We start from the raw sequence: 27,943 nt of genomic DNA, 5'->3' as shown, positions 1-27,943 counted from the left end.
GCGAGTGTTTTCTAATGTTTGTTATTCTGCAGGGATTTCAAACGATTCACAATTATTCTCTAACATTTGACAGTAAGAAATAATCATTTGACGTTCTTCGGGGATTTCTTTGGTTTTACGTTTGTATTCTAACCTTTGAAATAAAAACTTACCCGTTTGAAGTTTTTTTTTCTATTTAAATCCCTTGTCAATGTAAAAAAAAATTCTATCGTTTGACGTTTATTTCCTAACGAATGACAGCCTATGAAAATGTCTAATGTCTGAGAGTCTAGGAAATTTTTTTTAGCCTATTGACTTTTATCTTTCAACATTAGACGTTAGTTTTTTGACATTTGACGTTTTTAAATAATCAAGTTTATATTCTAACGTTTGACAAGTAAAAAAAAATAATCAATTGACGTTTCTTTTCAAACCATTAATAATATTTAAAAATTTGTAACGTATTTTCTTATTTCAAAAAAGAAATATTTAAATTATCGCTCCTCTACACAAAAGTATCAAAAAATTGCTTAAAAAAATATGCAAAAAACACGAAAAAATAATTTAAAAAAAATTCGTACTTACCAAAAATTTCCTCCGAAATGAACTTCTCCCATCTTTCAATGAAAACTCGTTGATTTTGGGACTTTGGGAAATTCGCAAAAGAATCATTTTGCTTTTCCTACAACATTTAATATGTAGATTTTTCTTAAATTGTAGCTATATGCTTTTCCTCCATCATTAATATGTAGTCATCTCCCCATTAAAAGGTGTGTTTGTGTAAATAATACGAATGACAAAAAATACACGAGCCTTCAATCTCAATTAAACAATCCCCATTTGGCGTGTTTGCGGGTGGAAATGAAGATGGTTGCACTGAGATTAGTTTTGTTTTTTTTTCTATCTATTCACGACTAGAGATAGTAAATCCGATTATGTTGTAGTTCCGGGAGAAAGGTGGGATGGGCAGGAGTTGTCTCTCTCTCTCTCTTCGGGATGATTTTGTTTTAAGTACCTTTCGTGGGAGAGAGGAGCTTCCTGCCGGGGAATTCAATTTGCCATATTGTGGATATTGTTGGAAAGTAGGGGAGTTATGGCAGTTGGGCTGAAACATGGTGGTGTTGCGAGATCCTTGCCATCAGGCCTTTCGTCCAGGGAACAGAGGTTCTCAATGCACGGGCAAGATGAGGCAAAGTCATCACTTGACCCATTTGTTGACTTCCGGGGACTTGTGTCGGAAATTGTAACTTCCAATAGAGCATCATCGCTGTATCTGCAAGGAGGATTTTCTGTTAAATAACCTAAAAAATTATTTAAAAAAAAAAGTCTTTCAGCGTACCTTTGGTAACTGTAGTGCTCAAGGAGATTGTTGCTGGCAAATCTGAGCTTTTTTGGTGATTCAAGACTCGAAGATCTCGGCAGTGATGGCCTCTGTTGCATCCCACGATTCTTCAGGCTACTCCTTGGCAAGCCAGCGGTTGTTACAATTGAATCAAAGAGCTTGAAGGAAGACTGCTGCTTCAGCTTATTCTGCCCTTTCGACCCTCGTCGCTCTGTGCGCTCTTTATTTCGCTTCAGCCTAGCTTCGGGATTCTCCCCAGTGAGCCAGTAAGTCCTCTGTTCACCCTTCCCCTTGATATTAATCACTCCGCGCTCTTGAAAATTGTACCCACCATGCCGATCCAAGAGCTGCTTGCACTGACCCGAAATGTGAATCTTCAGCGGCATTCCCGTACTCTCCATACGCGAGGCTGTGTTCACGGTGTCCCCAAAGAGACAATACCGCGGCATCTTGAGCCCCACAACCCCAGCACACACAGGACCCGAATGGATTCCAATTCGTAGCAGGAGAGATTCATTCGGACGATGACGAATCTTAAACTCAGACACAGCATCCAGCAAATGCAGCGACATTGAAGCAATTTCAGCCGCATGAATGATCCCATTGCGTATTGGCAGGCCCGACACAACCATATAGGCATCCCCAATTGTTTCCACTTTGTACACATCGTAGTGCCCAATGATGGAGTCAAAGCACGTGTAGAGATCATTGAGAAAGTCCACAACTTGCAGTGGGGTACTCTCAGCGGACATTGCGGTGAAGCCAACAATGTCACTGAAGTAAATCGTGACCATATCGTAACTTTCAGCTTCAACTTTATGCCCTTTCTTCAATTGCTCCGCCACGGGACGTGGAAGCATTTCCAGAAGAAGTGCTTCAGTCTTTTTCTTCTCTTCCTGCATAGAGACGTTTCAGAAAGATAGAAAAAACGTTATGACGCCCTCTTTGTGAGACCGTTTTAATTTGAAATGTGTATGAAAAGCAACAAACTTCATGGCAAACAGCCATATTGTCTGAAGACTTTCTTGAAATTGATATTTTATTCATAGAAGAAAAATTATTCAAATAAAAAAATCTTTTTGTCAAAACATTAATTTTCTGATCAAAAGAATAAGTTTTTGATTGATTATAATATTTTTAATTTTAAAAGAATAATTTTCTTTAATAAAGAACTAATTTTTTAATCAATTAGAACATTCTTCTGGTCAAAAGAATTATTTTTTGATCAATTAGAACATTTTTCTGGTCGAAAGAATAAATTTTTAATCCAATAAATTATTTTTTTGATCAATTAGAACATTCTTCTGGTCAAAGGAATAATTTTCTGTTAAATTAGAAAATTCTTCTGGTCGAAAGAATAATTTTCTGATCAAAAGAATGATTTTCAGATCAAAAGAATAAATTTTTGATTAAAATATTAGATTTTTATCACAGAACTATTCTTTTTTTAATTACAACATTCTTCTGTTCTTATTTATTTCTAATTTTAATGGAATACTTTTCTGATCAATTGGAAGATTTTTCTGATCAAAAAAATAATTTGCTGATGTAGAAAAATGTTCTTCTAGTCAAAAGAATAAATTTCTAATCAAAAGAATTATTTTCTGACCAAAGAATAACTTTCTCATCAAAAGAATAAATCAGGGGAATCATCAGCAATGATGGCACCCCCTTTATTAAATAAATAAATAAAAGAATAAATTTTTGATTAAAATATTAGTTTTTTTAACAGAGGAATATTTTTTTTTAATTAGAAAATTCTTCTGTTCTTATTTATTATTCTAATGTAAAAAGAATAATTTTCTGATCAAATAGAATAATTCTCTGATCAAAAGAATAAATTTTTGATTAAAATAGAACATTCTTTTGTTCTTCTTCTCGAAAGAACAATTCTCTGATCAATTGGAAGATTTTTCTGAACTAAAAAAATAATTTTTTAATGAAATAGAACGTTCTTCTGGTCAAAACAAATAATTTTCTGACTAAATAAGTAATTGTTTTTGTCTAATGAATAAAATTCTTCGATCAAATAAAACATTTTTCTGATCAAAAAAATAATTCTTTAGTCAAATAGAACGTTCTTCTGGTGAAACAAATAATTTTCTGATGAAAAAAAATTTTCTGGCCAAAAAGAATAATTTTCTGATGAAAAGAATACTTTTTTTTTATAAATCAGGAGATTCTTCTGTTCTTCTCGATAGAACGATTCTTTGATTAAATAAAACATTTTTCTCGCCAAATAATAATTCTTCGGTCAAACAGAACATTCTTCTGGCCGAAAGAATAATTTTCTGACCAAAGAAAAAAATCTCCTGGCAAAAAGAACTAATTTTCCCATCTCTCCGATTTTTTCCTGAGAAAATTCACAAGGAAATCTTGATCTTTAAAACAGAAGGAATCTTAATTGATCTTACCTGCAGCTGATCAGTTCTTTCATCAACAAGAGCCTCGAGATTGTTTGCATACTTCTCCATCATGGCCATCATGTTGTCAAAGATATTGGGGCGCATACCTTTGCGCAGAGGACGCAACTTTGCGCGGATCATCTTGAAATCCGGACGATCCTCAGGACGTTCAGCCCAGCATTCAACTAAGCACTCCCGGACGCAGTCAAAGGATGATTCAAGAGGTTGCAGCGAAGGGCGAAAAGGTCGCGAAGGGTCAATTGGATTGAGGATCTTCCTCAAGCAATCGAGAACTTGCTTCCCTTCCTCCCCATACGGACCCTGCCGCGTGTGGATCTCGTAGAGAACAATCCCAAATGAGTACACGTCCCCTTTGCATGTGCCCGCAATGCTGACTGTTGAACCAGCACGAAGCAATTCGGGGGCTTTGTAGAAGAGCTTCTCATGCTTCGAGGACATATTCTTCAAATCTGGGAAATCATCAGCACCCTGCTTGAAGCCCTGTAGTCCGAAATCACTTATTTTAACCACCCACCGCGAGTCAATGAGACAATTACTCGTACACAGTGACCCGTGGAACCTCAGTGGTGACTCATGGAGATAAATCATTCCCTGGAAAGTCAAGAAGAGCCTCAATCTCATGAAATTGCGAAGGAATCTTCGAGAGTTTTAAGGACAAACATACACGAATAATATCAGCAACCATTGATGCTGTAAACATATTATCCAACTTTACATCTTCATTCTCCAGGACATCCTTTAAGCTTCCTCTGTTGCAGTACTCCGTGATTATGCAGATATTTGGTGGATCAGTGCAAGCTCCGATAAAAGCACAAATATTGTCATGACGTAGATCGCGAATCTACGTTAATAAAAAAAATCCTTTTTTGTGTTCAAAAAATTCCCAGAAATCCTTCAATTTAGCTGCCAACAACTTACCAGCTTCAGTTCTTTCTTCATCTCTCTCGTAATGTCCACATACTTCTTCTGAACCTTCTTTATAGCATACAGCTGACCCTTGTAGAGGCCAATTGGTGTGAAAATGGTTGAATACCGAAAATCCGCATCAGGATTTGAGCTCAAGCTCACCTGACTCGTTCTTATAAGTGGATGAGTAGCCTACAAAACCAAATTTAGCTTCAAACGCCGAAGAAAAAAACACGTGAATTTGCAACAAACCCTCGTTAGTTTCTGCCCATTATTCTCTTTGTCACTCTCGTGCATTTGAATCTCCTTGTAGTCAACCTTCCACAGGAGACTATCGAGTTCCTGTTCGTACTTCCAATTGCGGTAGAGAACAAGGGAAACAATGCCAAGGAGTAAGAGGGCAACTCCAGCTATTCCAGCGGAAATTTCCCCCGTATAGCTGATGCACTTTTCCCCCCGGAAACCACACTGAGGCTCAGCAATTGGGGGCTTTCCACTTAACCAATTCATCGTGCGGGACAGCTGAAGATCCTGTGGGAAGCACACAAGTTTAGCTTCCAATTTATTTCTCCCAAATTATTTGAGCTTTAAAGCTTTCAAAGAAGAAAATGGAATAAGTTGTCCAATAATGATGGAAAATGGGATTAATAAATTTCTTTCAAAGGATCTTTTATAAATTCCTCATTAACTATCCTCTGAAGAAAGATTCTGAATCAGAATAAAGAAGAATTGTTTAATAGGTATAAGTTCAGGGAAATATATTAACCCCTCGTAGGCCAGGTTGGGGTATTTGAGGGATTCAAATTTCGAGGTTATCTGAGTATACTGAAAAGAAAATTGAAGTCGATTCAATAATCATAAAAAAAGTTATTAATAAAACTAAAAATGTTAAAAAACGGAATTTGAAAAATTGGTGTAATGGTCAAACTCGCATTTTTAGTTATAATTTTCATGGATTGTCTGCCTTCTCCAGTGATACACTCACAAATAAAGACGGTGAAAGATGGTGGGGGAAGGGAGTCTGAATGAAATGATTCGGATTTTTCATTACTATTCGGAATATTACTTAATATTTTTTGAGAACATTCGGTGTATTTGTCAATATTCCGATTATTTGCCAATAAAATCTAAATATTCGGAACATAGGGTGTTGAATGAAAATATTCGAATTATTTGGTAGTTAATATCTTTTATTCTTCAGTAATATTCGGATAATTTACAATAATAATCGGAATATTAATCAGAAAAATCTAATTATTCGGTAGATGAATACCTTAAAGTGTTTCAAGAATTCCTTCTGAAATTTCAACGATTTCAAGGATTTCTTGGTTGCTGATGACCTAAATAATCACGAATATTTGAATTATTTGTTAATATTATTCATTAAGATTATTTGCTAATTTTCTGATTATTGGCTAATATTCGAATTTTTTGCAAATATTCGGAATATTTGCCACTAAAATCTAAATATTTGACAGATAAACATTCCCTGCATACAATTTATATTTTCCTGGTCAATTTTAATGCCTTCAACGGAAAGAACAAGAATTTTGAATTCATCAAAACACAAATATTCTAAAAAAAAATGATATTGAGTTTGTGATTTTTCGGAAAGTTATTCGCTTATTCTATGCAAACATTCTTTGAAAAAAAAAATCTATAAAATTTTTTTTGTTAAATAGAAAGAAGATTTCTTAGAATTCTTTCCAAATTAAAAATCTATAAGGTCGGTCACCGACCCCTCTGATTTTTCACTCACAGCATACCGAAGGTTAACAATAAAAGGCCTTTTTAAATGAAATTAAAAGAAAATGTATAAAAAGAGTAATTCCACTCACCGGAACACGATCTCCAGCCAATTTACTAAAAGTCCCCAACGGATAGAGACCCACAATGGTCCTATTGGAGTCCTTTGGAATGCGACTCCTCTCCTTTCCGAGCGCTAGCACCGTGTAGTTCCCTGCTGCATCCCCATTTTCATCCATGTGCACCAAATACCTATTCGACGTTGTTTTGGCGAGCAAATGAGAAAGGGGGGAGAGAAAGGATGGTATTTTTACATTCATGCACTCAATCCCAAACTTCTACATACACTCTGGACTGACCCCATCGCACTTAAGTAGTTGCTCCCCTTGATGGCATCGATAATGTGGCTGCCATTGCGTGGGTTCGCCCCATTCCGCATCACCCGGATTAGGGCTTTCGTGTACAAATGGACGGCATCGTACAAGTATGCCGCTTCGGCTCGGATCTAAACACACGCGCGTTTCCACGGGGTGGGAGGTCAAAGGACATTAAAAAAAATCCGTGTCACATGATTATTGTGCGTGATTTCCATTCATACCTGCTTTACACCACCAATATGGTTCAGGGGGTTGGGAAAATTGAATGGGGGAAGCTCCATGAATTTATTTACCTGCAAAAGAATGAAATTTTTTTTGTTTCTGAAAAATATTTCTTTCTCTTCACTGTTGTAGAAACATCGTATTGGGGGCTTTAAAATGCGGGAATCCATTGAACTTTAACCCATTTTAAATTCAATTTAACAATTTAATCCATAGAAACCACCTGCTGTGCACCCTATGCGCCCCATATTGCTTTTATTGCTGTGAAATTTATTATTCTAAATTTATGATTTTTATGCAATTTTTCTGAGGGAAACTTTAATGGGGGAAATTAAAGCTCTCACCCCCGATTGACCAGGATAGCTTAAGGGTTTAGAAGTAGAAATATTTCAATAAGGGCGACATTTACCTTAATGGCAAAATCATTAAATGCAACTGGTGCTGATGGCACAATCGCCATGTAGGACCTAAAAGCTTTCTCAGCTCTCTGATCCTTTTCATCCTGCAGCAACCCCTTGAGGTATTTCCCCGGATCCGATGTGTCATACTGCTCAATATCAATGCCCACGACAAAGTATTCACCCTGCTCCAATAATCCTCGCTTTTCGAGACTCAGCAACAAACCTAAATGCTCATAGTAGTGACCCAAAATTAGGTAGACTGAAAATTAAATTAAATTAAGGAAAATCATTATAACAAATAGGGAAGATTGGGGCACTTTTAACGCTCAAAGAAACTTCCAAAAAATTCATTTCTATTATTTAAAGCTCTCCATCCAGGATTGAAGCAAATATTTTTAGGTCAAATCACGTTCTTAGCGGAGAGGGAGAGATTTTTAGAGCCGTGAGAATCCCCACAGGAGGGCGATGATCTTGGATGGAAGCTAAATCAATGCTGTGTGAATGGAACATGGTTATTTGAGACTCACTTCTTGTGTCGGTAAATGAAAGCTCCACCAAGTCATCAAAGGGGGATTTTGAGTATCCATGGTGGTAGATCGTATTCCACGTAAGTATCATGTGTACCCTCACCCCAGCAGCCTCAAGCGTTGACACAATTGTCTCGGCCACAGCCCCAAATTCATTGTCCTCCGAATCCAAGTAGAGGAAGGTGACACGTGTCCAATTGTAGGCCATCAGAAGGGATAGCACCGACTTGGAGATTTGCGTATCGGGTGGGCGAGTACGAGCAAATGTTGGGAAGTCCTTTTTATTTGATGTATCTCGATGTGTGCAAAACTGTTGGTTGTTATGTGCGTATATAGCACACAAATAGCTCAATTAGTGAGCTACAGTCAAAATAATTGTATCAAGCATGAGAACTTACATAAGAAATCATGGGCAAATTGAAAGCTGCTGCCATTCTTCCTTCCTGTTGATGAGAAGACAAGTTTGATTTTCCCATGAAGAGGGTGGGAGGGATTAATCTCTGCACAAGGCTTATTTGGGATAATTAAGAATGTGTAGAAAGGGACAGTAATCCCTGAGCTTTATGGGATTTTATTAGGGCTTTTGGGGCTTTGTGTTGAGTATGTAATTGTCTTATTCTTAACTAATATGATTTTATTGCAGTCATTTGCCTTAATTTAATTTTCCCACTAGATGTCTCTTGCCGTAGTTTGATATTAGGCTTAGAAAATTCAAGTAGATGGCGGTATTAATTTTAGCTAAGACTTAAACTCTTACCGGTGACATCTAGTGAGTAAATTAATTTAAAACAAACGACATGAATTTCTTTTATTTACTAAAAGAAAAAGAAAACGTTAAAAATAAAGTAAATTCTCACATGAACACATGTCTCCTGTGGCCCAATGTACCCAGCAACTTGCTTTGTCCAAAGTGCGGCTGTTTGTCGAATACTTGACACCTCCTCCCCGTATGTTTCGGCTACGATAAATTCAATGGAATGCCCCAAATCTTTAAGGATTCCACTGTTAACCTCAGAGACCGCAAGGGAGATTGCTCCAGAAATTGTGAGTCCTGCGAAAGTGCAAAGTTTTGCCACATTGACAATTAATTGAGAGAGCTTTTCATCGGGGTGGCTTTATTGATGAGGAAAGTTCCAAAAAGTACTCCCCCCTCTAATAACTTATCTATTTGTCACAGAAACTTTACCCTCACACACAGCCCAAGTGCAAGATAATGTCTATGGGACTCGACGATTTATCCATTAAAACGCAATCGAGTGGGAAGGGTGGAAAGCTCTTATTTTTCCCCCGAGAGAGGGAGAGAGAGAGAGAGAGAGAGAGAGAGAAAGGTAAATGATTATTCCCATGGAAATGTCCAAGGAGATTTAGCGATGGAAGCTCTTGGAATGGAGGAAATTGAAAATTTAATTACAAAATAGTATACGAGAGGACTTATTACAATAATCCTATTACTCAAGGTACCCCACAAGGCGCCCTCAGAGACTTTTATGCCTTCCATGATACCCCTGTTGCCCCTACATAGGCACATCTAGACCCAAAAAAACTTCATGGACATTAGAAGCAACACATTTTGTATATTTTCAACAATTAATCACAAGATCTTGGGGTCAAAAATCCTATGACAATATCAAGTTAATTATCTCCTATTCTTGCCCTCTCTCTGCAAATTTATTCATCGCCATTCATCCTGCCAAAGAAATGTGCCTTTACGCAATTTATGAGCTGTAAAGGAAAATTTGCAGAATGTTTCTGACATTTTTCACTTCAAAACTTTCATCGCTTCATGGAAAGAATTTTTTAATATTTGAACATTATTCTTTTGCATATTGGTCTCGATTGGGGGTAATTTTTTTTTACAAAATTGAAGAAAAAAAGAAAAAGCTCGCCGTCATGCTAAGCGCCATATGGAGGAAAGTATGGGACAAAGGAGAGAGAAAAAAGGACACGAGTAGCAATTCTTTGTGATAAAAAAGGCATTTTCCATCTATTTATAGCTACACAAGAAGTTTCAGGAGGGGTCTCTCTGTCATCCCATGGCGTCACTTTTTGGCAAAGATTTGTCGTCTTTTAAGGCTCAGGGATGATTTTTCATTTTTAACCCCACAAAGGGGCTGATTACTTCTTCAAACATTAACAAATAAAAGTTTTAGAAAAAGGAAATGGAAAAGATTTTTTTTTAAATGTTTTTTATAGCAATTTTTCTTGTAAATGTACACGGAAAAAAAATCATGAAGCTTATGCTTCTTTCATTCTTCTTTCATAATGTAAAAAAAAAGGAAAAATGGAGCCTATCAAGAATGTAAAAAAGAAAATAAAACAAAGTAAAAAATGCCATGAAATCATGAAGCATATGCTTATATCGCATACAATAATGCAACTGCGTACAAAATTATAGTAATTCGATTTCAGAACAAAGTGTGTATTTTTAAAGATGTTTTCAAGCATGTATTTTCATTGTGTTTATTTAAAAAAAATAATACGAAATAAAGCGTATAAAAAACAATAAAGCATATGCTAGAAGCATAAAATAAATGCAACTCCGTGTGAAACTATCTTAACTCAATTTCAATCCCAATCTTTACGTTTTTTTTTTATTACATATTTTTTCATTAGGTAGGTATATTTAATGAGAATTCAAGAGCTTTTATTCATTTCTCGCTTCAGTGCTTAAAACAACTTCTCACAACTTTGTTTTGCATGACTTATTCACCCCCCGCGGCATGAGTCTCAATTTAAACTTGGTGAAAAATTAATCATCTGTCCATGCTAGCGCACACAGAAGAAGCTCCTTCAATTGGTGGAACTTCTCTGTCGTCTTAGCATAAATCTCAATGATTAAGGGCTTTTTTGTTCCACTTTGTATGAAGGGAAAATAAGAAAATTTGTGGTGACAAAGTATGTCATCATCATACCTGGTCGTATGTACTCCAGATCACCCACTTTCCGCTGAGATCCCGTCAGGTAGCCCAGGGTGAAGACCTCGGATGTCGCCTTATGCACTGCACACAGATTTATTGTGACAAATACTAAATGTACAAAGGAGCACCACTTCATAATTTTCCTCTCCGTCTCTCTCCGCGCGTTGTCAACTGCTGTGTGCCTTCCGTACAGTGGGTGGGTGTTCCCCCTTTGAGGAGGGGGTGCAACTGCTCGTCTTCTCTACACCACCAACATGAAGTTCTCTTCACCAGTCACCCATTATTCCGGTACATTTTCCCTCAATGACACTGTAAAGATCGTCGCTCCGTCATCCGTCCGGGTTGTAAATTGCTCTTTTATGGAAATTCACCCAGCAAATTCGTCAATATGTTGTGTATAGCTGAAAAGGTGGCACGTGGGGGTGGTTTATTCAGTTTATTCATTTTTTGTGCATTTTTTGAATATTTTTTTTCTCTTGTTCAGATGATACCGCGTCATGATTGTCGATGATGGGAAAAGTTTCATTGCACAACGAAACTTTTACCATACGACCCCACTTGTCACAATAAGGGATGAATAAGGGGAGAACCAGGGATGGAGGATAATGTGCAGATAAAATATCACACTTAAATGATTCGTACAGCTCATTCATAGCAGCACCACACACACGCCATTCTTGTGGGGAAAAAAATCATTCGTCTGGGAATTTTTCTCTGAAAGAACAGACAACTGATTCAAATGAATTCCTCCATGACTTTGCATCCCTTCTGCATATTGGCATGGAGCTTATGATGTGTAGAGGGTTGCAGAAGATGAGCCCTGTTGGGGTGCTTATTGAAAGGGCTTCAACGAGCATTTCAAGAGCTTTTCTAGCGGTGCTAAAGGGAATGATTTTCACAATGTTTGAATTCGCATTGCGAGACGAAAGGTGGATTTTATAACTAATTGGATACAGTCTGTTCACGAAGGAGGGTTCTTCTAAGATTTCTGAGAATATTTATTAATATTCTTAAAATATCATAAATGTTCAATATTCTTTAAAGTAATTTAAAAATTCTTCAAAAATATTCACAATATTTTGAAAATTCTTCAAATATTTTCAATATTCTGGAAATTCTTCAAATATTTTCAATATTCTGGAAATTCTTCAAATATTTTCAATATTCTGGAAATTCTTCAAATATTTTCAATATTCTGGAAATTCTTCAAATATTTTCAATATTCTGGAAATTCTTCAAATATTTTCAATATTCTGGAAATTCTTCAAATATTTTCAATATTCTGGAAATTCTTCAAAAATATTTATAATATTTTGAAAATTCGTCAAATATTTTCAATATTCTGGAAATTCTTCAAATATTTTCAATATTCTGGAAATTCTTCAAATATTTTCAATATTCTGGAAATTCTTCAAATATTTTCAATATTCTGGAAATTCGTCAAATATTTTCAATATTCTGGAAATTCTTCAAATATTTTCAATATTCTGGAAATTCTTCAAATATTTTCAATATTCTGAAAATTCTTCAAATATTTTCAATATTTCGGAAATTCTTCAAATATTTTCAATATTCTGGAAATTCTTCAAATATTTTCAATATTCTGAAAATTCTTAATATTTTCAATTCAAATACATAACTTCAATATTCTTAAAATACTTTAAATATTCTTTTAAATATCTAATATTATTCAAATATTTTTAATGTTCTTCTAATATTGTTAATATTTTTTAAATTTTTTTCCCTTTTTCATCAAATATCATATAACACCCTTTTAATATTTTTTAACTTTCAATATTCTTGTAATATTTTTTTTTAAATCCGTCAAATACCATCAATATTCTTAAAATATTTTAAAAGCTCTTTTAAATCCTTCAAATATCTTCAATATCTCCTATTTGAAAAAGAATAATTTTCCAAACGCTTTCAAAGAGGAAAACTCTTTTACATCCTACCGAGTTTCTTGCTTCATACATTTGTAATTTTCCTCCATCATTTTTCGATGGTTTTCCCATGCAAAATGTATGAAGACGGACACTCATTCATCTTGCCATTGACACCACCCCCATGAGACGTTGTCCCTCTTAAAGGATAAATTCCTTTTTTTTTCGGTATAACAGCAAATTTCCATTTAACTCTCGCTGTTAGCATAAAAATATTATACGATAACACTCACTGTAATCACCCCCTAAACATCAACTCTATTGGCCATTTGGGGAGGATTCATTCAACTGACAATCACTCACGGGGAGTGAGTTGCTCTCAGGGAGCTTGAGAGGTTGTCTAAAGCTCACACAGAGCCAATCCACCCACCACAGAGACACGAAATAATGACGAGAGAAAAAAAAGGAAAAGCGCAATGGGAAAATTCCTTCGCGTGACATCCATTTGAAGAGGACCACCATGGCTGCATCCTCTGGGAAATTCACTTCATCTCCGACATATCCTGTGTGTGGAGGGAATTTCTAATATAAAATCCCTCAATTTTACATTGCAAAATCCTTTCCCTTTCCCCCCTCGCTTAAATGTTTATTGCTCTTGTGAGGAATTTTCGACAGAATCCTTTCTTACGGACAGAGTGGATTGTCCGCGAGACAAAAGGGAATTGCGGTTATCTCCGAGGGATTGTTTGCGGGATATGAAAGGATAAATCTCTCCTAACATTCTTTTTGCAATGAAAAATGCTTTAAAATGTTTTTTTATTTAGGTAAAAACGCTCCTTTCAAGGAATTTATATTTGAAAATAAAAGAAAAGAAATGTTAATAAATCTTAAACTCTTCACACAAATGCAAATAAATTCCCCAATAAGAGAAGAATTTGTACCACCCTGGAGGAAATTCTACATTCATGAATGTTTAGAGATTCTTATTGCTGATCCTGTGATTGAAAAGCAGAAGCAATTTACATATTGAATACTGGAAGAATGGATGCTGCAAATTGATAACATTCACGCCCAATTTATTCCATATATCCCGAATGATTCATCCCACCCCCGAATAAGACTTTAGCATGCATTGTTGGAGCATAAAATACTCCCATCCCGGACATGTAATGTTGAATGTCTCTTCCCCACATAACACAATAAACATCCCCATGGGGGAGATGAGCAAAAGGGAGCAAAGGCCAGAGGCCAAGACATTGAAGAGAGGGAGAGTAAATTGAAAGGAAATTGAAAGATTTTCCGATGTGAAATGTGAAAAAAGGGAATTTACGATGCCTCATGGGGAAACACGATTGCATGTGAAGCGTCCTGTGGGAATAAAATTGCATTTTCAAGGATAAAAAGTTTGAATTTCTGGGTCATTGGTGTTCATAATCGGCTATTTTTTTTTCAGGAAGAAAAACCATAAAACCACTCAAGTGCCATTACGGCATTGTATGCTTTTACCCTATAAAAAGCTTTCCTTTTGGCAGGAAAAAAGGGTGTAGCATTGAGTATTAAATTTGCAAAATGAAGATAATTTTAGGGAAGACAATTTGTTCAATGTCCTGGGGAATAAATTTATCTCAAATATATTCCTTTAGTTTATATTTGTAGCAAAGCTCGTCCATCACGTCTTGCAGGGAGGTGGTTTCTGCAGAGAAATCCACCCCCGCGGGTGGTTTTGTAAATCTTTTAGCAAAAAAGGAATCTTGATGTGCGAAGGGATGTCCTTTCGTATAAATGATCATCTCATCTATCAGTGAGGACCAGCATGGAATAATTTTGTCACCCCTCCTCGGAGAACAAGCGAAGGATTCGATGACCGAGAAAATTGATCCTCAGAGAACTTGTGAGGAAGTTGAGGGAGGAAAATCATAGGGAAAATTGAATTTAGCTGGGTTTTTTTATTGAAAGTCTTCATTTGCTGATGATGTGACACAGAAGCGCGAAATTGATTTTTTATCGTTTCACCCATGACAGACGTTCAAATCAATGCTTTATGCGCCTTTGAGCATAAAATTGTGGAAGTGTCGATTGGAAAAATTTTTTTCTCGAGAAAAATTTCCTTTGAAATTTATTTTATTCTTCACAAAAAATTACCTCAAATAGATTCATTTTCGTTAGAAAATTCAACGAGATTTTCCCGCAGTAAAAGTCGCAATTATTTGATTATATATTTAACAAACATAAATGTAGTATAGGTAGGTGTTTGAAGAAGAGCACATTGACCGATTTCCCAAGCCGCAGTGTCGTCAAGATCATCGTAGAATGACGCGAAAATGAAAAGTGAAGAGACAAGGCTAAAAATAAAATCCCATTTAAGTATTTTCGCGTCATGCAAAATATTCCCCGCGTGATAGTTTTGCCCGAGGAAAAAGACAAACTTTATGAATTTACCTACCGCACGAAAAGAAAATCTTCTCTGCAGCAGCATAATCTGTGTGTGTGCAGCATTTATTGCACAACGACAGAGATGTGAAGAAAAGTGTTTGGTACGCGTGGAGATAAATTGAATTTAGATTGTTCTACCATATAAATGCCGCTAGAATCAAGAGGCTTCTACCCCCAACCAACACCGTGTGAGAACATTCTCAATGGGGATGGCATGGCTTGGCAAGCAAATGTTCCAACCATAAAATTCCACTCCCATGGAGATATTTTCTCAGCAACACCATCACACACGGTCTTCCCGCTGTGCAACAATGGCATAACGATGCCAGAGTGTTTTCGCCACTTTTCCAATATATTTTCCTTTTCACTGTGTGCAAAAGAATGCGACACACGGTTCACGACATTCTGCCCTTCAACCCCAGCCCCTTTTCTCCTAAACATTTTTTCCTCAAATGATAAATGATTTCCTTGCTCTCAGTCATTCCAATAGAGTCATTTGATCACTTAAAGTTATGCCCCACAGAGCTTAATTTTAGAAATTTGCTAAATTAAGTGAAACGTGGATCGTTTTAAGTCACTTAGAATACTTTGAATTAAAGATTCTAAGTATTTTTGCGGACTAATTAAATGCATAAAAAATTCATTTATACATAAAGGAGTTTATTCACTTTGAGGCATTCACAAAATACTTTTTTAAATTACATACAAAAGACACTGAAAATTTTATGAGCAACCTAAACAGTAAAAGAAGCTGTTAAATATTAAAATAATAAATAATTAAATAAATTAAATAATAATTGCAACAATTAAATAATAAACAATTAAAGAAGACTTTAATAGTAAATAAACCACGCCCCTATTCCATAATACGTTATTTCCTTGTGTGCATGAAGCAGATGCTTCACTGCTCGATCTATTTTAAAAAAAAGATCGTAAAATCTTGATAGTATCATGATAGAACATTAGAAGATATCATCAATTACAGCATATGCTTTTATGCTTCATACTGGGAAAAAAAGACTTTAATGAAAATCGTTCTAAAGCTACGCAGCAATAATTTTTTTATCTTTTAATTAAAAAAAAAAAAGAAAAAAAGGACTTAAATAAAAATTTTCCTAGGATTTTTGCACCTGAGGAAAGTGATAAAAATCAGTGAAATACAGCATCAATTTAAAACATTAAACACATTTTCTTGAAATTGTTCTGTTTTAATTACAAAATGGCCGCCAAATTTTATTCTTCAATATGGCGGATTTTTGCTCTATATTCAGCATTGTTTGGAGGTATTTTCCGCAATCAATACTAATTTCAATATAATGAATTAATTAAGTGAATTTCTATCTAAAAAAATGTGGAAGACCTCCGATGGCCATCTTGAAAAATGCATCAATTGTACCTAAAAAAATTCTAAAGTGAGATTTTCTAGCCCCAGATTTCTTTAAGATAAATAACAGGAAAATTATAAATTTTTGTTGCAGAACTTATTGCTAAACACACAAAGTGTTTGATATTCAAACGAAGCACAATTAGGCTTGCCAATGTTCTATATATAATGTATGCTTCATAAATAAACTATAATGTGATAGTAGAATGCACTTTGTGCGCTTATCAGTGAACTTCCACGCAGCAATTTAGTTCTTTTTTTTTTCACTGAACATTAATATTAGTTTTCCGAACATTTTCCACCGTTGCCTTTCCACAGTCTTTACACATTCATATCACCCTTTTTTCCATCACTTTCTACTATGGATAAATTCAATTAAGAGCTTACGAGATGAGAAATATAAAGGAGGTTGTCTGACTTCCAGTGTACGGGAGTGTTGGGAGGGCGGCGAGCGAAATAATGGGATAAACAGGGAAATTGTGTTATGTACAAATATGATGGGATGGGTGTGAGGATGAGCTGCATGTTTATACAGCAAAAGCTTAATAGTTTTTGGGAGATGCTGATAGAGATACTGAGCAGATGTACTTGGTATGGGTATGCTGGAAGGGAGAGCAACAGCAAGAGGGGTGTTGCATGGAAAATTGAGCGGGTGAGCGCGAAGATGTGGAGTCTGCAAGTGCGTCAAGCACTCTGATATATGGACTGAGTGTGTGAAGTCATAAAAGGAGCGAATAAAGGACATTCCAAGGAGGGTTGATTATATCTTTCATGTGAATATTTATGCATTCCTTATTACACCCATTGCCCCAAAAAAAATATTCTTCACATCTCTTCCTCATGATATGTTTACATTCATATACATAAACATTTCCATGATTTTTTCGCCATTTTTCCTTGCAAAATAAACCCAGAAAGTCACTCAAACAATCTTTCATGCGATTTCTGCTTAAAATCTCTTTTTTTTTTATTCTCCTCCATTTTCCAAACATAAACCAATTGCGTTTATGAGGTCAAAAAAATGCAGAAAATATCAACGCGGATTGCGCATTGGCGTACAACGCATATTTTATGCTATAAAATGAAAATTTTCTAATATAAAATGAAAAAGAAATTATCGATTGTGGCAATGGTGGGAGAATTGTGTCTGATTAAATTAATCCACATATTCTCAAAAAGGTTCGCCCCACACATTGAGAGAGACTGTTTTGTGTCCTTATCAGTGACCCAATTGGGATGGATTTCCAATTTCCACAGCAATTTTCGGAATGACACAAATATAATTGCGCAAATGTGCCGCATTTGCCACACTAAAAGCAATAATCTAGCTGTGTGAGCTCATACAAAATGTGGGAATGGGAGTTTTCCATCTAAAGAGCGAGAGAAACTGAGATTTATACAATTTCTTCTCGACATATAATTCTTTTCACTCCCAACACTGTCACTCACACAAGAAAAATTTGTGGGGTAATTGAAAATCAATCTGATTGTCTTACAAGTCTGGGCGCACGTTTTTTTCTGCCAATCGAATACGAATAGCTTTGGTGTCTTTGGGAAATTTGCCAAAAAAGATTTATGCGTGCGATTTCATGTGAAAAATTACGTTTTTTTCCCCTTAGTCGCAATTTACCAACAATCTCTGGCACTTTCTGTGAGAGCCATCTAGCGTGAAATTTCACAATGGCACAGAAGACATGAGTTTGCAATGCCCTTTAGCACAAATCATCATCAAATCCACATTGAGCTTCAATCATTTCCAATCATCTGCTTTATTGACTTGCAATGTGTTTCAAAATGGGATTTCAATTTCCTCTTCACTTCCATCCTGTATCTACTGTGTGTCATGTCCTTTTGAAACAATAAATTGTAATCTACAGAGAAAGTTCTATTCAAGAATTGTTCCCAAGGAAACGACCACTCAACCACACGGTAACCATTGAAAGAGGAACGAGAGAGACTCATCTCTTGATCAGAAAATTCCATTCAATTAATCCGGAAAATATTTCCTTTGATCATTTTGTAGTTGATTAAGAAATATTTTACCTTGATAAATTATTTGAAAATCTAAATTAAATTAATTGTCTAAAAATTCTGCAATTTGCCAGAAAAAGAAAATAAATTTAATTTAAGCTAAAGGGCTAATCATCGGTGGAAAAAATGGCTTGTGTTTCATTCTGTAATTAGAATTGGTTTCTTGAAGTTATCGAAACGATTTATTGGATTCTAAAGTTCTACGGATGATTATTACCTAATTACTTAAAGGTCTCGTGAAAAGATTTTAGTCTAAAGAGAAAGAATATATTTTATCTCTTAGGTTTCGTAAAACGATTTCCTCTGTTTTTCAAATTTTTGGAGGGGTTTTAAATTTAAAAAATTTTGAGAAACAATTTTCTAGTTTCTCATGTTTCGAGGAACTATTTTAGACTTATTCACGTTCTACGAAACTTATTCTGATCCCATTGAATTACTTTTTTAATTTTTCTGTATGTTTTCTAGAAAAATTATTCAGAAACATTATTTGGTTTCTTATGTTTATGAAGTAAATGTTTCTGATTTTCTTATTGTTTTTGTGAATTTCTAATTTCTTAAGTTCCTCGGAATTATTGTCAATCAAGTTCCGGCAAATTATTTTCAAGTCTCTGATCTTTAAAATATTTTTTAATCATTTTTTCTAGCGCAAAACCCAAAAAGATTAATCATAAAAAAAATATTATCTATTCAAAAGCATTTTCCCCTGAAGAGGTATGTATATATGCGAGCTTTCAAATTAAAATGTTCATCCCTGTGCGAAATTGAAGGAAATTCAATTTGGAAAACATTCTCTCAACCACAAATCATTTAGGGAATTTCAATTTAGCTTTCAGTTCAAAACTCAAACAATGTTAAATTGTTAGCAATTACACTGACTGAGAGAGATGAAAAAAAAGAGAAAAAGCTTTGTAGCTTGATGAACTATCCCTGGGTGACTCTGAGGAACTTTTAAATCTCTCTGCCAATCTGTTTTTCTTATCCCACAGTTGATCACTCGTAGAAACTTTTCCTATTTACGCCATGAATGGTGAGGAGACAGAAACAACAAGAAAAAAAAATGAGAAGAACCCATCGTAAGAAATTAAACTTTCATCAAACCCATTTTAAGGTTTGGGGGGGGGGGTAGCTCTCTTCATCCCCATTAAGCGGGGGAGGCATTAATGTAAGAAAAAAAAGAGAGAGGGATTCTCAGTTAAAAGAAGCAGATGAGGCAATAAAATTGAGCTTATTTAGAATTTCTGGGGGAGAGATTTGCTATCGCACATTTGGAGAGCTTTTTATGCTAATGAGCATTTGAATCATTTTTATTTGGCACAAAAATTATTGCAAATAATTCATTATATGAATTTGCGATTGCAGATTGATTAGGAAGCTAATTGACCTCCTTTTTCTCCGCATATTATATGGATTTTATTTAGGTCGCGAGGAATTTATTTATCTATCGCGAGCAGAGAGATTTTATAAATGTCCATTTTGCAATTTATTATATGTAGAAAATTGCGCTTTATTAGATCTTTCATTGAGATTTTGAGAGAAATCCTCTTTAGGGGGAAATTGTGGAAAAAAATATATTTTAGAGGAAAATAATCTCAATAATCTTTCAGATTTATTCTATTTTCCTTCCTTTTGTCGTTTTCAAAGAATAAAATAAACAAAAATACGAGATGTTAGTCTAAAGTTGGTAACCCGCAGCAAATACAAATAATCCACAAGAGAAAATCTCTCAAAATTTTCGTGAGAACTCCCGTGTGATTTATTGAGTTTCTCCGAAAGGCACTCTTCCTCAGGAGGATTACACGGCATGTATGATAGACTTACAACCGCCAGAAAAAATAATATTTTGACATTATTTTTTTTTACTTCTTCTCTTTCAGCGTATTTTATTTATAACGTGCTTTGGGCAATAAAAGCAGAATGCGCGCGAAATCATAAACATTTCAACTATGTATCATTTCTCACGGAGTATTTGGTAAAGCTCAAAAAAAAAACAGCAAGCAAACATAATTGGGAGAGGGGCTCCCATACTGATACGAGAGTGGTGGGCATTAAGTCATCGTGTGTGTGATGATAAATTTTCGTGAAATTAATTTTTCGCGCTTGTCAGCCAGTTGGTGAGCTTCTTTTTCTCTTCTTCCCCCCCCTCTCCCACACAGCGAGGGATGCCGATGAACCACAAAAAATATATATAGTACACGAAGAGCAACATCACGTAAATAAATGTTTACTATTTCGGCAATTTCCTCCAATTGGATGAACATTAATTCAATTCATCGTAATTAGGGGGGGGGGGCAGTGAGGAATGAAGTTAATTTCATTGAGGAAAAAGAAGGAAAATCTTCTTTGGGAAATTTCCTTGAAGGAGGGATTTGTTGTGGGACTATCCCAATGTCTTTAATTTAGAATGGCATTAGATGATGTTGTTTGTGATTAGAGAGTGGGTGTAATGTCTGTAAAATATGGGAGACTGGGGTGGAATTAGTTAACTTTTATTTAAAAAAAAATGTAGATTTAAAAAAAAGTTAAAAGCTCCCAAAACGATTGAATAAAGAAGTCAAAAGGAGAGAAGGAAATTATTGGAAAAATAAAGGCAAAAAGCTCTCCAATATATAGAAGAAAAAAACCAAAAAACTTTTCAAATTAAAAAAATAAATAAAATTAAAAGCTCAAAGACAATGACTTTACAAAATTAAAAAAAAAACTATCGAATAAATTGAAAAAATTAGCACAGAAAAGCTTCCAAAATAAAAAAATAATAATAAATAACTTTCAAAGCTTTTGAAAAAGGAATTTTCTAATACTAATACTGATACTAATAATAAGCTCCCAACACGTTTAAATGACTAAATAATGTAAAAAGCTCTGAATATTTTGAATAAAAAACACAAAAAAGGTTTTAAAACTTTATTGAATTATTAATTGAAACGTTTTCAAAGAGACAAAAGCTTCTAAATTTATTTAAGAAACTTCCTAATGTATAGAGAAAAATGCCTTGAAGGAGCTTTCAAAATTAAAGAGAACACCAAAAAAATTTGCAGATATATTAAACAAAAAAAGCTTAAAAACGCCACTAAAATTAAAAACAAATAAAAAGCAAGAATAATCTTTAAAGTGAATTGAACAAAATATATCTAAATATATTGAATTAAAATTATTAAAAGAAAGAGCCAAAAGCTTTTAAAATTATTTTCAAAATCTAAAAGTTTTTATATAATTTTGAACGAACTACTTCCAGTCTTTTTCTTTGAGTTCACCCAACAAGAACTAAATAAGAATCCAAAAAAGCTTCAAATATTTTAAACACAAAAGTGCAAAAAAAGCTTTTTAAATTATTTTTAACAATTTAAAAAAATAATTCTAATGTTAGGTCTTATTCTACGACCAAAAATTCTGGAAATTTTCGAAGAAATTCTTTAAATTTCAAGCTTTTCTTGGTCGCCAAAAGCTTGCAAAATTCCTTTTAGAAAATATCCAAAAGCTTCTAAAATTGCAAAGAAATATTCTTGGGGATTTTTTTCTCTTTCACGTTCATGGTAGGAAGTCTGTAGTCTGATTTAACAGACTACAGACTACAGTCTTTTATATCATTTTGAAAATATTAGAACAGGATTTTCGCGTGAGCTGAAAAGCACAATAATACAAATCAAGATGGAGCCGCCTGGTCGTCACCCGGCGCCTCCATTTAACACCCTAAAAAAATCTTCTTTACTAAAATTTTCTATTAGCATCAAATTAAATGTGAATGGATTTCGCCGTACGCACAAACTTTCCTTCGACTCAAACACTATTTTACTTTAACTTTGCAAATAGAAGCAAATGCGCGGTGCTAATGATTTTAATGTAAAACCAAATGGTGTGCCAATGAAAAGAATTAGTGAAAAAAAAATCATTTTCGTAAAATATTGACAAACAAAAAATATTTAGTTTGCAAGCTTAGAAGATCAAAGAGTTGTTAGATCAATTGACACTGTGCTAATTGCAAGTGGAAATATTTTGTCAAAGATTTAGAGGTGGGCCAAGAAATTATATGTTACAGCAGCACCAAAATATGCTTGATGAAAGGGTGGGTGTGATTGTAGCATTGAACTTCCTCATTTTGCCTTCCCTGTAATGCCATCTATATATATCTACCATGGAGAATATTCTTGATTAAATGAATTAATTAATAATGTAACACATGGCATGATTCAATCGACCCGCACTTTGTTGTATTTCCATCAACTTATTCGACGCGAATATGTTAAAAAAAGAACAATCTCAATGCTTAGCTGGGGCATGTATTACACACCATGCTATATACTGTGTGGATCCACATGTTTTGTATTGGTTTGGAATAAAAAAAACTAGGTGTATATTGGTTTTTCGTCTGGTTGGATTATGAAACAGGCGGCCCCAAAATTGCTGTGAAAAATTTTGTATTCCAACGAGACACGTTGTATAATTAATTTTACTAGACATGGTGGTGTTTATGAGTAACATTTTATGTATTAGGCACTCTCCGGCATAGGAAAGTAGGGTGGGGAGGGAATGCTCTGTGTGTATACGGAAAAAGGTCAGTGTTTTATGCTTAATGACTTCATTTTGAGTTCTTATTGTTGAAATGTTAACCCAACTGCTGACAAACTTCTCTTGAAAAACTTTTGGGGTTGTTCTTTATTGCGATTTGGGGTTGAAAATAAGAGTCAGGGATGGAAAAAAATGTGCCAAAGTTACTTTTGAGGCAAAGAGAAAAGGTTCAAAAGGTTGCATGCTCTCTATAACAATTTATATATAGTCAAGGATTAACAGGAATTTAGTGTTGTAACCATAAGTAACCGACAAACAACCAGGAATATTAGATAATCCCTTCAAACAATTTTGGGGTAACTTTGCGAAAGCTCCATTCCACGTGGATTATATTGGCGAATTTTAAAAGCTCAATTTTCGTCTAAAAAAATTCTAAGAAACCGAAAAAATAAATAGGAATTCTTCAAAATAACCTTGCATTGAAACCACATCGTCTAAAGTGTAAATGAATAAGAAGAAGAATCTCTAAAAGAGCCTCTGATTGGCTAATTTTTGACAGAATATTTTTCTCTACGTCATAATCGGGAGGAGGCTCAGTGCAAAGTTATTTTAAACATAGAATTATCTCCTTTATAATCTTAATTTCTTCAAGCTTCAATACAAAAATAAATAAAAGCTTTAAAAATGTTTCAATTCATTCAACAAAACCACCCCTATTTGTAACAATTCTCAAATAAAAACCACAAACGGGGTTTATCGCATGTCAAATCCCACAGAAAAAATAAACCCCAACACATCATCGCATTTCCTCCCTCTGGGGCGGAAATAAAAGACATTTTTACAAGTAAAACACGGCACAAAGTACCACCGGATGGTGCAACATTACATTTTCACACACATATGGATGTAATTTTGGGTATTTCACATACGGGGGATTTTCTATTAAAATTCACATGGCACAGAGAACTCATCGAGCTCAATCCCATAAAGAGGATATTACGTTAAAACTTTTCGTCTCGGGAGCAATGGCACGCTGGAGCTTTTTTTTCTACTTCTTCTCACTACCAATTGCGAGCTTTTGATGTATTGTTCGTGGATGTTTACGAAATTTTCACCCTCGCCGGCATCTTTTGAGAAATCCAAAGCGATCGATCACCAGAAGAGTCAACAGAAATTTGAGGTTTTTTCCCACTTCTCATATTACTTTAAACATTTTCCCTTTGTAGACTATATACTTTTCCTCAAGAAATTTCTTTTCTTACTTCTCTAGAGAATAGAGGGGAATCTAGAGGCTTCCGCTATTGTCCCCACTCAACGACCAAGTCAAAGGAAATGCTTTTCATTGAGAAAATTCCTTTAATTAGTGTAAATTATAGTGCAGCTGCATGAGCTATTTTTAGTTCACCTGCAAAGGGGGAGTTTCCCCAACAAATTTTCCTTAAGAAATTCAAGTTTTTCCGTTAAGAATCTCCCCACAGAAACAACCCTCAAACGACACCCCCGCAGTTTGAACTTGCAACCGCAGAGAGTCATAAAAGTGAATGATCCACTGAGGAGTACTCAAAGGGGTATACAAAAGTGTCGGAATAAAATGTCTTCAATAGCGTTGAGGAGAATATGAGAAAAAAAATCCCAGCGAATGTTGCAAATTATCATAAAATTGAAATTGTTAGTGGCCACCACTGGGATTGTCTGTCTTTCATCATAAATTGAAAATTGATGGCAACAAAAGTGTTTGATGGGAAGAAAATGCATAAAAGGTTTAAGAAGGAGACAAGGCGGAGAAAATTTCTGGGTGTAGTGTACGTACAAATAAATTCTAGAAAATATTTTCAAGAATTTTCTAAAATTATATTTTTAAAAAAACAGTTAAAGTTTTTGAGCTTTTAAGCTTATTTTCTACTATATAAATCCCAAATCCCCTAAATTCTAGGATAAAATCAAACTCTTTGAACCGAAATTTAGATTTAATTTATTATCTAGATTATTTAAAAATTCCCTTTCACATAAACGAATTTTTCTTAATGATTCTTCATCCAAATAAAACAACGTTAATCAGTTGGAAAAACATGTATTTGTGACTCAATTTCCAATGGATAAACCCTATTAGGTCATATGCTTCACTCTAAATCTCTCTGCCAATGCTAAATTCTTGCACAATAAAAAAATCTCTGTTTTTTTTTGTACAACAACGCATAATCATTCCATTCATTATCACAGAGTTGAAGATAAAAAGAATGAAACTAAAAATTACAGCGTAATTGGCAGTGGAGTTTATGATGCTTTTGCAGCAGAGTTGAGATATTTCGTTTGATAAAAATGCTCGTGGTGAAGAAAATTGGCCCGTGGGGAAGAGGAAGGTGTGTGGTGTACGGGTAGTTGGTACAACAATCCGCCCCTTGAGAGGAAGATATTCGCGAAACCTTTAGCACCACTTGAGACGCCGTGGAATGCCACACAGTGTGTGTGGAAAATGATTGGAAAGCTTCTGATTCATGCTTTTCCCATTAAGAGAGAATACAATGCAGCACATAGACGATAATGGGGAGAACTATGTGAATGACTTTGGTGGCTATATAGTGATTGCTTGGTGTGATCTTTGAGATCATTCACTGTGAGAGATCACAAGATATCTATGTGTACACCATTCAGTGCATTACTGAGATGAAATCCTTGACCCACAGCATCCCGCATTTTCGCACACATCCACACACAGCCACACACGTCTTCACCTGATCTTATGCACTCACGAGATCATTGAAAGCTCACGTGGAACGTACAGGTGAATTGCGGGTCATACACCATGGAGGAAGAAGCTGTTACAAAGAATGTGGACAATGCGAATTGTTTTTAGTATGCAATTCGCAACACCACAAGTATATTGCTTCTTAACCCACATTCACGACACTTTAACGATCTTCTCGTCGATATTGGTGGTGTATCAGAGAGAAGAGCATACATTGAAGCTCTTTACTCTGTGACCAAATTTTTACTTTATTTTTTCATTTGTATAGCACCAGTGTCCCCCACAACGCATGAGAAAATCCTCCTTTTGCCACCTCACACACAACACCACAACACATCTCTCTTCTCACCTGATGGATTCACGGAATGAGGTGATGTTGCAGTGATGAAGAATTTTTCTTTATTTTAATTTCTTTCAACAAAGGTGCGGAGGCACTAAAAGAGCCAAAAAAAAACTTAACACCAACAAAAAACTCTAGCACTGAACCTGCCCCGAAGGGAATTTATATAAAACTGCTCTCTATTCACCCAACAATTGCTGTATTTATACCATGAAAATGTGTGCAAAATATATAGTTTGCTGAATTCGCGAATGCGCGCGCCACGCAACTTATTCCGTCCACATTCACGCGAGTTCTGTGACCAACTGGCAAAAGCACGTCGCAAGCCCCCAAAGTCATCAATGACTTTCTCGGGGGCTCTCGTGTACTCTCTCGGCGCGCCTAATCTTTGATTATGTGTGGCATTGGAGGGGGGGATTTACAAACGCAAAGCATTTTGCTAAAGCCACATGCTTTTTTCAATGAAAACCCCAACACACACGCACGTGGGGCGGAGAAGCACCTGCACGTGGTTGCATTTTATACATATAATTCTTTGAAGAGAGAGAGAGAGAGAGAGAGAGCGAGATATTATGTACATTGCATTGCATTGTAGGTATGTTGTGCTTTCATCTCCCTGATCCTTCGAACCGGAAAGGATATTGAAAGTTTATTTTCTCGAGAAAATTCAAAGAAGTTTAATTTTCCTCATGCAGCAGGACAAAATTATTTTCTATTAAAATTTTTCAGCTGTAGGGGAGAATAGGCTAATTCAGACCCTCTGAAGAATTTTTTTAAAGTAAAATAAAATTAATTTCGAGAATTTCCATCAATTTGTATTCGGGAAATATTTTTTATAATTAATTGAAATCAATGTAAAAAGTTAGGCATTTTATCGATTTCAACCGATTTGGATGAAAAAAAATCTTTTATAAAATTAGATAAATAAGAAAAAAAAAGTTTCAAATGCAAAAAAAAAGGATCTTCAATTTTTCCCTTGAAGTTTACACATATTTTTGACTGAAATCAGTTTTTCGCATTTTCTGGCTCTCCTGTTGATTTTAGAGCAAATCTGAATGGATTTTTGGGTCATCCCGTACCCGCAGGTTCGTCGATGAGCCTGATCGATATGTACCAAAGGGAAGTTTCAAATGCAAAAAATAAGAATTTTCAATTTTTCCCTTGAAGTTTAGACATAATTTTGACTGAAATCAGTTTTTTGCATTTTCTGGCTCTCCTGTTGATTTTAGAGCAAATCTGAATGGATTTTTGGGTCATCCCGTACCCGCAGGTTCGTCGATGAGCCTGATCGATATGTACCAAAGGGAAGTTTCAAATGCAAAAAATAAGAATTTTCAATTTTTCCCTTGAAGTTTAGACATAATTTTGACTGAAATCAGTTTTTTGCATTTTCTGGCTCTCCTGTTGATTTTAGAGCAAATCTGAATGGATTTTTGGGTCATCCCGTACCCGCAGGTTCGTCGATGAGCCTGATCGATATGTACCAAAGGGAAGTTTCAAATGCAAAAAATAAGAATTTTCAATTTTTACCTTGAAGTTTAGACATAATTTTGACTGAAATCAGTTTTTTGCATTTTCTGGCTCTCCTGTTGATTTTAGAGCAAATCTGAATGGATTTTTGGGTCATCCCGTACCCGCAGGTTCGTCGATGAGCCTGATCGATATGTACCAAAGGGAAGTTTCAAATGCAAAAAATAAGAATTTTCAATTTTTCCCTTGAAGTTTAGACATAATTTTGACTGAAATCAGTTTTTTGCATTTTCTGGCTCTCCTGTTGAT

The 27,943-nt window shown here is 35.1% G+C and overlaps 2 protein-coding genes across 3 annotated transcripts in view; one reads left to right on the top strand and one right to left on the bottom strand.

Annotated features, from left to right (window-relative positions):
* The window catches only part of LOC129795447 (mediator of RNA polymerase II transcription subunit 1), a 1,235,552-nt gene that overhangs the window by 1,023,511 nt on the left and 184,098 nt on the right, over positions 1 to 27,943 (top strand). The gene's annotated exons all lie outside the window — the stretch shown is intronic.
* Positions 651 to 26,471, bottom strand: LOC129795455 (speract receptor). 2 transcript variants are annotated; one of them, XM_055836737.1, is made up of 15 exons: positions 26,174 to 26,471; positions 10,839 to 11,245; positions 8,784 to 8,977; positions 8,325 to 8,369; positions 7,927 to 8,236; positions 7,408 to 7,658; positions 6,998 to 7,069; positions 6,759 to 6,904; positions 6,492 to 6,651; positions 4,906 to 5,184; positions 4,666 to 4,845; positions 4,412 to 4,588; positions 3,736 to 4,338; positions 1,319 to 2,217; positions 651 to 1,252 (listed from the first exon to the last, which is right to left on the bottom strand). In XM_055836737.1, exons 2-15 carry the CDS (start codon positions 10,978 to 10,980, stop codon positions 1,030 to 1,032), a joined length of 3,681 nt encoding a protein of 1,226 aa, XP_055692712.1. In that variant the 5' UTR covers positions 10,981 to 11,245; positions 26,174 to 26,471; the 3' UTR covers positions 651 to 1,029. The 2 variants fall into 2 exon arrangements, with proteins under 2 accessions (XP_055692712.1, XP_055692713.1); XM_055836738.1 differs by having other exon boundaries at positions 4,463 to 4,588; positions 26,174 to 26,451.

Source organism: Lutzomyia longipalpis, chromosome 4 (genome assembly GCF_024334085.1).
Source record: "Lutzomyia longipalpis isolate SR_M1_2022 chromosome 4, ASM2433408v1".
In the NCBI taxonomy this organism is placed as follows: domain Eukaryota; kingdom Metazoa; phylum Arthropoda; class Insecta; order Diptera; family Psychodidae; genus Lutzomyia; species Lutzomyia longipalpis.
This window is presented reverse-complemented; position numbering and strand designations above follow the sequence as displayed.